General features: G+C 34.8%; 1 protein-coding gene across 1 annotated transcript; it reads left to right on the top strand.

The window, feature by feature from the left end:
* The first annotated feature begins 2,641 nt into the window (after positions 1-2,641).
* On the top strand, positions 2,642-13,617 carry LOC122148190 (consortin-like). Its single transcript, XM_042774322.1, has 4 exons — positions 2,642-3,152; positions 5,655-5,685; positions 10,435-10,521; positions 13,238-13,617. Exons 1-4 carry the CDS (start codon positions 3,000-3,002, stop codon positions 13,360-13,362), a joined length of 396 nt encoding a protein of 131 aa, XP_042630256.1. The 5' UTR covers positions 2,642-2,999; the 3' UTR covers positions 13,363-13,617.
* The last annotated feature ends 209 nt before the right edge of the window (positions 13,618-13,826 follow it).

Genomic DNA, 13,826 nt, shown 5'->3' with positions numbered 1-13,826 from the left:
GTAATCATGCAACAATATGCGGATCCCTGCTGCTGATCTTCTTAAACTCCAGGCTCTGACTGCAGAAGTGATTTCACATAGTGATTTCATGCAGCTTGGATTGCCTGTCAAAGACGAACTTCTCCGAATGGGTTGGGTGTCTAGTACATCTTTTCTGCCCTGCCCTTTGACCCCTGGAGGTTGATGACGGCACTGCAGTGGACACGTGCTCCTCTTTGTGCGTCGGAAACATCAGAGAAACAATACTGCACTTTGATGAAAACAAAGGAAGTGTCGAGTAATAAAATAAAATAAAGGTTAGCAATATAACCAATACAATAACACCATACTGTCTACGATAAGCAGTAGGCTTTCATATGAGACTTACAGTATGCTAATGGTACTGTCATTTCCGCTTGAGTTCACTTGTGCCAAATATGATTATTTACTGCAATGTTTCGTATGGCTGATAAGTAGTATTTCAGAATAAAATGAATCCAAATTAAGATGTTCATATTTAATTATATGCATTACAGATTATTCATGAGAACAAAGGAATTATATATATATATTTTTGTTTTTATTCCTCAACTCAAGTTTATTTAAGTGTGATTTTTAAACGTCCCACCAGAGGGTGCCAGAGTGCAGGAAAAGAGCAATCTTTATTTCATAGAGCCTGTCAAATCTATGTCGGAGACAATATTGTTTTCTGTTTTTTTTTTAGGACAATATATATATATATATATATATATATATATATATATATATGTGTGTGTGTGTGTGTGTGTGTGTGTGTGTGTGTGTGTGTGTGTGTGTGTGTGTGTGTGTGTGTGTGTGTGTGTGTGTGTGTGTGTGTTTGTCCTATAGGAACAAAAAAGATCTTAGTGTTTGTAAGGTTCACATAAAAAAAAAAAAAAAAAACCTGTGAAAATAGGGCACAATGTACTGTATTAAAATTTTTTTTTTTTTTTCCTTTTACAGGTGTTTTACCTGTATTTTGCACTGCATTTGGTTGTGTTTTAGGGTTAACGGAAATGTCCATAAACATTATTGGACAATGTTTACCATTAATTTAACCATACAGTACATTACCTTTTTATTTCATTTATTTTACAGTGTACTAATTGTAAAACAGGCCGCCTCACAATAAGGCACAAGTACAACGAGAGCGTTTTAATGCAAAATTCAGGTTTACAATAAATATCAGGTTTACTGTAGATTATATGGGGCAAGATGTCACAAAGGAAACCTAGTATGTGTGTGTGTGTGTGTTCACTTTTTACACAACAGCTACACTCAAGAAGCTATAGAAAAGAATATAATGTAAACTCATGGAGTGATTTGTTACATTTGTCTGCTGACAAAAAATGGAAACCAATGGAAAATGGTAAATGGAATGCGAGAATTGATTCTCATTATTTCTGTCTTACAGAGTAAGTGAAGAACAAACTGTTCAGATAGATGGATATAACGAACAGGACAACAAGTCATTTGAAGTCCAGCAGAACTGGACTAAAACTTTATTTCAGAGACATGATTGCCATGGTAAAATACACAAAGAAAAAATATCAATCAGAGAAAGCTTTTTTAAAAAAAAAAAAAAAAAAAAAAAAAGCCAATGATTCCAGTAGCTGAGTAATCTGGGTGATGTCATTGACTGCTCCTGTTTCTGTTAGATAGGAAGTGATTATGGTTTATGGACACAAGACTATCATCAGCATTAGTTCTAGAGGACAAAATGACTGAAGCTCAACATTTATAACCAGACTGTGAGAGAACAGTAAACACTGAAGTCACCCCACCCATGTAAATAAATATTAGATGTCCTTGTTTAGACAGTAAAAGACTCTGTCACCTACGTACGACACAGTACACACACACACACACACAAACATACACATACACTTCATGATTTGTGTGCCTTTTTATAATTATGCTATTTTTTATGGGTATTTTATACATTTTCTGGTTTGGTTTGTGCTTTTTCATTTTAAGACATAGTTTTTTTCATCTTAGAAATATTGCCAGATTGCGTCCTATATGTTGTAATTCCATGGTGGCTGAAAAGTTAATCAACCTCTTTGTATTTTCTCACATTGATTATTGCAATGCTTTCAGGAGATCAGTTGGTGATCTCCGCTCCTCAGAAGGTGGCCTTTTAATTGTTCTGCTTACTCATTTAAAATCTAAGGGGGATTGGGCGTTTTATTCAATTGCTCCAACTTTGGAATTCTTTGCCTGCTGAGATTAGGCAAGCTGAGTCCTTAGTGTTTTTAAATCTTCCCTTAAATCTTTTTTTGTATAATTGAATTAATCTAATTCTTGTGAAGCACTTTGAGATGCTACTTTTTAAAGGCACTGTAGAAAATAAAGTGTAATATTATTATTGTGTGATCATCAGTTTCTTGCACAGACCGATTGCTTCACTTCATAAGACCTCAGCATATCATCAAGAGCCACTGTATTAATTTTGTCCTGCCTGTATATGCTTTTCTCTCTCTCTATCTTTTTTTTTTTTTTTTTTTTGTGAACTATCCCTTTAATCTCCCAAAATAACATCTGCAAAGACTTCCTTTTTAGTCTCATCAATTGCAGTGTGAATTGACTAATTGAATTTCTTTTAAAACTTAGAAAAAGCGTCCACCATCTGTACTGCGGTACAACAATTGGCTGCGAGCAGCGTCACTCAACCGACAAATCCAAGTCCTGACTGCCTCCTCTGCTCTTTGCGATTCAGCAGCGTGGGCGGCGCTGCGCGGTCCCGTCTCCACAATCCCTCCCACGCACCCTCCTGCCCTTGGCTCTTACGGATCGTAGGAGGAGGGAGAGGAGAAGCTGTATTCTGTTCCTGTTCTGAGGTCGCAGCGACCGATATCTCTGCTTCCGACTGTGTGTTTACCGCGCCATCCCTCCGGACTGTTTCTCCATGCCCGTGCCGCAGCTCAGATGGGAGACGTAAGTGCAGTCTGGCACGTGAACGCGCGCGGCAGGTCTCTCTGGCGGGCCATCCCAAGTACGGGATGCTGAACGGGAGCCGTGAGGGTTTGTTTGAACTGGGCAAGCAGCTCCAGCAGGAGGGAGACTCCAAGGCTGCTCTGCACTGCTTTTTGAGCTGCCTGCTGGGACTCACACATGTGCAGAGCTTCCACTCGCTTCCCAACTGCCTGCATCAGGTGAGCCCTGCAGGATGGAGCGCTGTAATGATGCATTATGGGATAGAACCTATTCTAATGGGCTTTACATTTAAGATATGGTCATTTACATGCAAATGTAATTGGTAGATTTTACCAGAATGTACAAGTAATGCATTTCTTTGCATGCAAAACTCATTCTCTTGGTTGTGCATGTAGATTTTTAATGATTCGATGGCACACCAACCTTTGCAAAGAGTGTGTGTTCACATTTTGTTTCCTGTGCACAGCATGAGACGTGCTTAAGATGGTTTTAAGCAGGCTTGTTTATCGTTGTGTTGCAATAACCATTTGGTTTCCATCATGTGTTTACATGAAAAATCAGTGCGGTTTATCTTATGTCTGCTGCTAATACATGTTTCTTTCTCTTATGTGTTCACTTCTTTTGTCTAATCATGGACTTGATTCAGTGACAGTCCATCAGATAAAAACCCTCAGCCCTGCTTACTCGTCCTGGGTTACCCTGTTAAAGGGGTCAGATGACGTTGATAAAAAGAAAAAAATTTGTGTATTTGGTGTAATGCAATGTGTTTATGCAGTTTAAGGTTCAAAAAACACATCATTTTCCACATAATGTACATTATTGTTGCTCCTCTATTCTCCACCTTTCTGAAACGCTTTGATTTTTACAAAGCTCATCGTTCTGAAAAGCGAGGTGTACGTTGATTGGCTAGCTATCCAGTGCATTGTGATTGGTTGAATACCTCAAGCGTGTGACGGAAATGTTACGCCCCTTAACCGGCGCAACAAGACAAAAACAATAAAACCCATTATAAACGAGACATTTGTTGCATCTAGTGGGGACATAATTACTATTTATGCGTTGCGTATCGCACTGCGTAAACATAAAACCATGTCTGGAAAAACGACAAACAACATGCGCTACTCTACACTGCTCAAAACTCACGTTTGAATCATCAGTGGCAAATTCTTTAATAAAAAAAAAACGTGCAGGCTGTGAGTCAGAAGCGCCAGACTGTCCTTGCAATGTTGGAACTGAGGAACGGCCGGTGGGCTTGAGAACGGCAGAGCCGGTGGATTCGATGAAGGAGCGGCCGGTGGGCAACCACATGTGACGACCCCGGGCTGGACAAAGTTGATTTTTTTTCCTCAGCGACCAGCAGGGATCAGCTCTAGGCATGACAAAGCGTTCTTTTTTTTTTTGCTTTCACAATGAAATACACAGCATCTCTACAACGGAGACGGCGGCAGCAGCAACAATACTACAGCGAGAATCAAAGTTACGCCTCCTTTCTTTGTGTGAACATTTGGGCGGCGTCATGCAAATCTTCCCACATTGTAACATAGATATGTGGGGGCGTGTTAGAACGATACGTTTTAGGTAGGAGTGGTTGACTCTTAACTTTTATAAAGAATATCTCTTTGGATTTGAGACTTTAGTCTTTGCAACTTTACAGATCTGCTTTATGCACAAAGAGCTTGTAACACTCCAAAGAGAAAGAAAAAATGTATTCCTCATATGATCCCTTTAAACTCTCAGAAATTCACAAGGGTCCCAGGCAGTGTCCAGAATATAAACAGTGGCTCTTACACAAGAGTACTGGAATGTGTGGTATGACATTGGCCAGACAGAGTTGCTTCTGACCTTACAAAATGTAATAAAAGAACATAGAATTTGCTAATATTTATCACTAGCATTAACTGTAACATTCCATCTGAGAAAGTTATATGAAATAGAATGTTACTTTTCAAATGAATCTGGAGTGAGCAACCACTGTTAAAAACATGTTTACTGTAAGTAATATTTTCAGTCTAAATAAAGAAAGAAAAATAAAAACTATGTTGTGCTTAAAGAAAATAATTATTTCAATTATTTTAATTTTAGGAACATTTTTTTGTTTTCATTCTGACAATTTTCATGTCATTTCAGCACATTCTACATTTCTACATTATTGTATTGCTAAAACATGCATTACTGTAATGTGAAAAAATGCATAATTTATAAAATATATATATATATATATAATATATATATTATATACTATATTATATATAATGTGAAAAATCTTCCATTCTATTGGTCTTTTTTTAAAAAGCTTAATTTACTTAAAAAAATACTGTCAAGATGTGAAAAATCTTCCATTCTATTGGTCTTTTTTTAAAAAACTTAATTTACTTAATGCAAAATGAATTTATTTATTCATTTTTATTTTTGAATTATTTTAAGAGGGGTTAAATTTAACTTCCTGAACATGTTTTATGAGGTTTTGTCTTTGTGAAACACCTGAGTTTGATTTTTTTTATTATTAATTTGTACTATTTCCTCCATACAAATTGCTGAACTCTATTGATTAATTTTATATTTTTTTGTTTTGTTTTTTTTTTGTTTTGTTTTGTTTTGTTTTGTTTTGTTGTTAATCATTATGTCCATGACATTTGTATGAGATTGTCTTTTATTTTGTGGAGCACTTGAGGTTTGCTTTTTTTCAGACAACATTCTCTCTCTTTTTTACCTCCATACAGATTGCCGAAATCTACATTGATGACAAGAATTGTATCCTTTTCAATAAAACATCAGCTCTCACTCCAAAATGTGTAATGAACAAATAAATAAATCCTTTTTATCTGCACAAATAAGCATGTAGTGAAACTTCAGTTTGACATTTCATATTGTTTGTGCAAAGAAGTTACGTAGAGTGTTTTTGCAGGGCCTTTTCAGCTGGAGCTTCTTGAGTGTGGTCTTTTTCCTAAGAGGATTTGTGGACACTTATCGTCTGTCAGCTGAAAGAGCATCACAGCTAATTAACCTGCATAGAGCCAGCACGAGCCCCGCTGCCATTATTCATCTATGGACTGTCGTTAACAGCAGGCTAGTGTTACGTGACATACATACCCATGGCCGCTCAATTACTAAAGCATAGAGTTTAAATGGGTTCAAGACCATCAGTTTCAGCTCAGACGGGTCATTTACATGACCTAAGTCATTAACCAAGATCATTCATGACCTCTTTTCCAATTAAAATCCAATTACATGTGAATTAGTTTCAACATATTTGTGCTGATCTTAACCAGTATGCTAGTAAATAGTGGTGGGACTTAGTGATCTCTGTGTAGTTACGTAAAACAGAAATAATTGATGTCGATTTTATCGTTTAATTGAATAAGATGTTTAATTACATGCAAAACATTACTCTGTTTTATCGGTGCACAACAAGGGAAATTGAAATAGGTGATTTGGGGAGCTGCGGATAAATGAAAGATTTGGAATCAAAGGTTAGCAGGTATTTTATCTGAAGTATTCTGCCCTTCTCTTATACTATAAGACTATATGGACCAGTGCTCATGCATAGCCTATATATTAGTATTGCAATGCTACTTATTTTTACAAACAAATGTAAAATATACGAGGTGACCAATTTGAAATTAGAAATTAGTGATATACAAAATAACAGACCAGCACAGAAACTTGTGAAGAAAAGTGTCAGTAAGATTTTTTTTCTTAAATAAATTAATACTTTAATTCAGAAAGGATAAATCAGTTTTAGTAAAAAGTTACAGTAGACACACACACACACACACACACACACACTCATATATATATATATATATATATATATGTATGTATGTATGTATATATATAATCGATATACTGTATATATATATAATAGGCCTAATGTGTTTGTGTCTACTGTCACTTTTTACTAAAACTGATTTATCCTTTCTGAGCAAAGTATACATTTCTTTATATATAGTGAATATAGATATAGTGAATGTTCTTCCTCCAAAGCACTCATTGTAGAAAACAATGAACTCCAGGCTGTCATATCTGTTCAGTTACATATGAAGTCAGATGGGATGAGTTCTTTGCTTAAGAAGATGAAATGAACAATATATTCATCCTGTACTCATTTTCAGACTGAAAGTAGATACAATGGCTGTGATCATACTGACCCAGTTTCGCGCTGACACTTCTGAGCTGGCAAGATCAACGAGAAAAACAAAAAAGAAAATTTCTTTCCATAGTCCTACTGAGAAATATACATGCCAAGCAGAAGGACACAGCTATATTTATTTGTTGATAAAGTGCTGCATCTGTATTTCCTCTAACGCACCAGAGCTGGTATAGTGATTATTAATAAACAAAACATCTTCTTCCACATCACAGTGCATCAAAAAAAAAAAAAAAAAAAATATCACCACTCATTATACCATCATCCACAACTTATTTTTAGTTGCTGCTCTTTAAAATTGCTGTGCTGCATATTTGAGATTTGAAGCTGCATAACTGACAAATATAAACTTAGAGTTGGCACCCCTAATATTCACTTCTTTTGAATCATAATGTACTGTACACGGGGAATGGAGAAAAAAATACAGTATATATATATATATATATATTGTCAGCCAAAATTAAATGTGTGTCATTGTGTTAGATAATTAAATATTTAAGTGGACTGACTTCATATATTCACTAAAAATCACTTTGGGACCAGATGGTTAAAAAAAGAAAGAAAATAGCTCAGAGAGGGTATTTAATGTATAATTTAATATATAATATTACATTTCATATATAAAACTCACTTGAAACTAAATATACAATTCTTACCACCGAGTTATTAAAGTTAAACTAGAACTTATACCATAAAAGATATGTTGCTAAAAATAAAAATAAAAAAGTTAAAATAAATAAATTAATCAAATTAAATAAAATAAAATTAAATAGAATATATAAAAAACTTTACCTTATTTTGTTTCAGCTACAGTAGTTGCCAAGGCAACATTTATTATTTATATTTATTTATTAACTTGATTTACTTAACTAAATATAAAATAAAAAGGATTAAATACAATGTAGACATATTTGAGGGTAAAAGGTAATATAATTGACAAAAACATCAATAAAGCTAAAGTAAAATTTAAAAGAAAATGGAAAATAAATAATAGTGTCTCAATGACTGGCACTGACTGAATATATACTGTATATCAAGCAGTATTTCTAAAATATGAAGCATTAGGACACAGGCTTTTAATCAGATGATTAAAAAAAAAAAAAAAATTACAAAATCAAAGCAGAATGCATTAGTTCCTGATCTCTCCTCCACGGCAAATTCAGGGGTTAGAATCACATGAACCACAAATAGATTTATCACTTTCAAACTGATCATCATGCTGTTAGTCAGCAAATTCAGATGTTCCTCAGCCAGCTGGGATCTAAAAATATGCTTGGGACACCTGGGAATATGCTGCTCATTCGTGGAAAAGATCAAATTAATAGGGGCATCATTCTGTAACTAAGCACTGCTTACAGTGAGATGCACAGCAGATCAAACAATCACAATCACACTCTATATAACATACTGTAAAAGTTAGGTATGCTATTCATCCTGCACAGTTTGTGGCACTGGCCTAAATGATACCATTAAAGTTATAGAGACTAAGCAATCACACACAAATAAATCACAAACCACAAAGATAATTTTAAAATGGGTGAAATCTCACAGTGCCATGAGAAGGGACCTTAATATCATAGAGACTAAGCAATCACACACAAATACCTTAGAAACCACAGAGGTAATCGCTAAAAACTACTCTGAAAACCCAAGCAACCGCATGTCAACATATTTACACAGGCCATAACAACCCACATTTTCATCAGTGTGTGTTTTGTGTGTGTAAATGTGTGTGTGTGTGTGTGTGTGTGTGTGTGTGTGTGTGTGTGTGTGTGTGTGTGTGTGTGTGTGCGTGTGTGTGTGTGTGTGTGTGTGTGTGTAAATATATAAGTTTGGGGTCAATAAGATTTTTAAATGTTTTTTTTTTTTTTTTTTTTTTTTTTTTAAAGAAGTCTCTTTTGCTCACCAATCTGCCATATTTCTGTGATGGCGAAGCTGTATTTTCAGCAGTCATTACTCCATTAAATGTTTTTTTTTTTTTTGATATATTTTAAATTATAATTTATTTCTGTGATGGCGAAGCTGTATTTTCAGCAGTCATTACTCCAGTCTCAGTGTCACATGATCCTTCAGAAATCATTCTAATATGCTGATTTGCTGCTCAAGAATACATTAATATTTACTATGTTGAAAAAATTTGTGCTGTTTGTTGTTGTGCATACTTAACATTTGTGGAAATCGTGATACATTTTTTTCAGGATTCTTAGAAAAATTCAGAAGGGCAGCATTTATTTAAAATAAAAACCTTTTGTAACACTATGAATGTCTTTTTCTTTTCTTTTTTTAAAGACCCTTTAACACCATTCCCTATTCTTTTTCTATTCTATCTTCTCATTTTCTTTTTATTTATTATAAAAAAGACCCTCTAATACTAGCATTCTCTATTCTTTTTCTATTCTTTCGACTTGTTTTCTTTTTATGTTTTATATATAAAAATAAAAATAAAGAAATAAATAAAAACTTGCAACATGTACTGTGTAACCGAGACTTGCCACACCCCTGACATATTATTTCTCTTCTGTTGGTTTAGATTGCTTCTATTGTCCTCATTTGTAAGTCACTTTGGATAAAAGCGTCTGCTAAATGATTAAATGTAAATATAATGTTAGTGTCTTTACTGTTGCTTTTAATACATTTAATGCATCATTTCTGAATAAAATTATGCATTTCTTAAAAAAAAAATATATATATAATCTTAAAAAAAAATATATATATATATTATATATAATATATATATATATATATATATAATATATATATATTTATATAATTTTTTTTTTTTATATATATAAATTTAGTAGCTAAAGCATATTTGTCACTTTTCACATGCTAACAAGAGGTCCAGCTGTACTTTTATGATACCAAAATAGAAACATCAGCACATACAAATGACAAATCCTGCCATTATCTAGGTCATTCATGGCTATTTTAAGAACTCTTTCCTTGCTGGTCAGGTTTTTGTAATGACATCTTCTTACACTGAGATTGTAATGGCATGCCTTTGAAAACACTGAACAAACTCTTTAGTCACTATTTATAGAACGGCCACAAGCTTTGTGTCTTTCTATAGAGCTGAAAAGAGAAAGTGACACAAACACCAACCAATCAAAATATCACACAGGCCTTGAGCTAGAATAGTGATTTTATGTTTGACTTTTTATTTTATTTTTTAATTTTTTTAGACGATACATTAATGGTTCAGTGAACACCAGTGTTTTAAATTGTCTTGTGATGCTAGCAGCTGAACAAATCAGGATTTCACTGAGCTTGAGTAATTGGGCGATGTGTGCGATCATAACAAGAGGCTATTCCTGGTGACAAGCATGTCTAATCCTTCACCCGTATAAAATCAGATGGGAAAGCTCTGCAGTTCATTCAGGCGGAGAAGATGTTCTACGAAGTGGCATTGATCGAGCTCACCTCACTGCAGGCCAGCACAGGCAAGTCAACTTTTTATTGATTTACTTACAGTAAATGCTTCTTTTATGGCACTGCTGAGTGGACTTGTGACTCTTTGGTCAGCATGTATCATAATATATTAGACATTTTTATCATAGCTGTGTACAATAATGTATTTAGGCAATATAACACAAGCAAGACATTCAGAACAGCAGCTTGATTCAGAGAGTGTGTTTTATACATCTACTTTATACAGTGGTTCAGCAAACAAGAAGTTAATAGTTTCAGACACAATAATATCGCCTGCTACTTAAAGTAATTTTCCTCAGTCAGTGAAAAAAAAGTTCCAAACAAATCCAAAGCTAAATCAACCTAGTAGACAGTGCTGGTCTTTCCTTCCAGAATGAGTCTGTGTTTATGAACAAATCGGTTCAGTGAATGATTCAATGGCTTACTCATAAATAGAGTAGTAGATACGTTCCAATCAAAGACAAAAATGTTTTGCAGAAAGCACTGATATTGAGACTGGGCATGTTTTATATAAATTATAGTATAAATTATACTAGTTATAGTGTAAATTAAACTAACATCAGACTCATCTGGAGTGCTCCAAATTCATTATCATTAGAACAAGGCTAAGAACAAATCATGTACTTGCGCATGTGTGGTTAATTATGCAGATTTTTTAATTAGCATATGTATGCAAGTTCTCCTGTGCATACAAATACTAAATAATTTACAAAACTATTAGTGAATGAGACCTAGTCACTTACTGTCATAGCAATGTAACAAGCATACTTTCAATAAAATTCATTAAATAAGCATTTTTGTCCATTCCAAACCTTAGTTCCTTGGCAAAAGTGACCAATCCCTGTGGCAAACTTCCTGCAAACATTGGCACAAATTTGCCACAGATTAACCACAAGTTTGCAGCAAATAAATAGCAAGTAATATATTTAACAGAGGTCCATCTTTATTTGCCCTGAGATGCACCGGTATTTATGGAAGAAGGAGACCCATCGATCTCCTCCCATAGTGCACGTCTGCCATTCCTCTGGCTGTCTGCAGGCTGATGAGACAGCATATATCTCTAGCATGGGCAGAGATACAGGAGTCTAGGGAAATATATGACCAGCCTATACATTACCTCATTAAAGAGCTGTTGAGTATCCTGGAAACGCTGCCTGATTCAGCATTTTGGGTGAATGCTGCTTTGATTTCCTCCCACTGGCCCAAACTTGTTCAGTTCCCATCATGCCTTTGGGATACACGAATAAACTGAGAATTTCTTTGTATATATAGTGATATGGTTACTGCTGCATTCAACAGATGTATCAATCCTGTTTAATAAAGTTGGGTTTGAATACATAAATGCGGTTCTTAGAGGCCGTTCACACAGAAACATGTTTTTGCACTAATTTGCCATTGTTTTTCTATGTAAGCATGCATTAGTTTCTATGTAAACATGCATATGCTCATGTCTTTCGACTTTTGCGGTATGAAGTGGTGTCGAAAGTGTACTTCTGTTGCTACTAATTGTACACTACGGTATGCGTATAGTGCATCCGACGCAACTTTCATCATCAGCACAGTGCACACATACACATACTTAATACAGACAAAATTTGTATCATGCTCAGCATACGCATTCCTTGTTGTAAACATAAAAACGAAGTATACTTCAGCATAATTTTACTGTGTAGTCCTGAGATGTTAATTAGATTCAGAATATTGCTCTCTACCAAGTTCATGGGATTTGTAAGGATTGTTCCAGGTTCCAGTTAGAATTACAGTGAAATATTGGACATTACAATGGAAGTCTTAAACAGAGAAGAAAAGACAGAGAGTTTTTCATAATGGTCAAGCACTCTCTTTCTGGCATTGTTCTGCATGATGTGCAAAATTGATACTAGTTTATATGACATGTGTTGGGATACTTTTATAACTTTGCACAGAAAGGTTTCTTGATGATTTTATAATGCTAGTCTCATGTTAAAATGTATATCTTCATTAATAATATGTTAGTACACCCCCAAAAGAAGAAGAATTTTCTTGCCCTCATGTCATTCCAAACCTGTGTGACTTCCTTTTTTTCATAGAACACAAAAGGAAACAAAGATATGACTCAGAAGAACCATTCATTTACGCATTAGACATCACTATTTCTGGCATTCACATGAAAATGTGCCAGGGAGAACTATAGCGGATGTCTCGATTTCAGTGACAGCGGCTTAAATTTCAGCCTCTTCCTCACACAAAATGATAGTTTTGACTTCAGAAGATTTGGAATTTGCTTTACTTTTTTTGTAACTTTAGAGAATTTTGACATTTTAAGAGTCACCAGTATATTTTTCAAAATGTCACCTTTTGTGGAAAGAATGTTGTGAAAGTTTGGGAAACATGAGAAAGGAATTACTCTTTATTAAGTTGGATTTCAGAAACATTAGGGGTTCAGGTCTTCATTGGTAGCCAGGCAGACAATTGTATTGCTTTGTAATTTTCTTGAAATTGTCTTCTTTGAATGCTCAAAGCTGGTTGTTCCTGCTGGTCTTCTTAGTCTTCTGTTTTTCATACGTCTCATTTCCTTGTAAGAGCATTTGAATCTGTGGGTGTGGTGGCAGCGATCGGCCGTCTCTCCTCTCACACCCTCCCTCCCTTCCTCTCTGTCTTTTTCACTCCTGTCACAGTCTTGTTGTCTCTGTACGTGTGAGTCTCTGTAAGTGCTGTGAGGTTTCTGACAGACTTTGTGTGAATCAGGGTCTCAGGAAGAAGGAACATTGGGAACGTCAGGATGTCTGTCTCAAGAGGAGTTATCAGAACAGGCTTCACAGGCCCAGGATCTTGAGAGACTGGCTCAGCTCTGCATCATGAGCAAAAGGTAGGAGATTGAACTGACTGTGAAAATGATACTGCATATATATACAGCATGCAGACTAACTTTGACAAAACTGGCATGCCAAATATAGTAAGTAAGAGTAATTTCTGTGATAGAGGGCATTTTATGTCTAGATACAAAATTTAGGAAGATGCATTCAACTGGTCTTACACAATTTGGACACACTGAGTCAATTCTATTTTATGCTGACTGTCCACACTTGGATGTCTTGTTTATGTCTCATTCATGAAATACTTGACTGCTGCTGTAGTAACTTTTCATTAAATATAAACAAACACAAATATCTATCTATCTATATATCTATCTATCTATCTATCTATCTATCTATCTATATATCTATATATATATATATATATATATATATATGCAGTTTTGGAGACTGAATTGTTTCATATGGTAACATTTAATGTAACTGGTTTTATTAAAGTGTAATGTTTTAATTATTGTAAA

This window comes from Cyprinus carpio, chromosome A17, assembly GCF_018340385.1.
Source record: "Cyprinus carpio isolate SPL01 chromosome A17, ASM1834038v1, whole genome shotgun sequence".
Lineage (NCBI taxonomy): Eukaryota > Metazoa > Chordata > Actinopteri > Cypriniformes > Cyprinidae > Cyprinus > Cyprinus carpio.
Note: the sequence above shows the minus strand (reverse complement) of the source record. Positions and strands in the feature narration are given on the sequence as shown.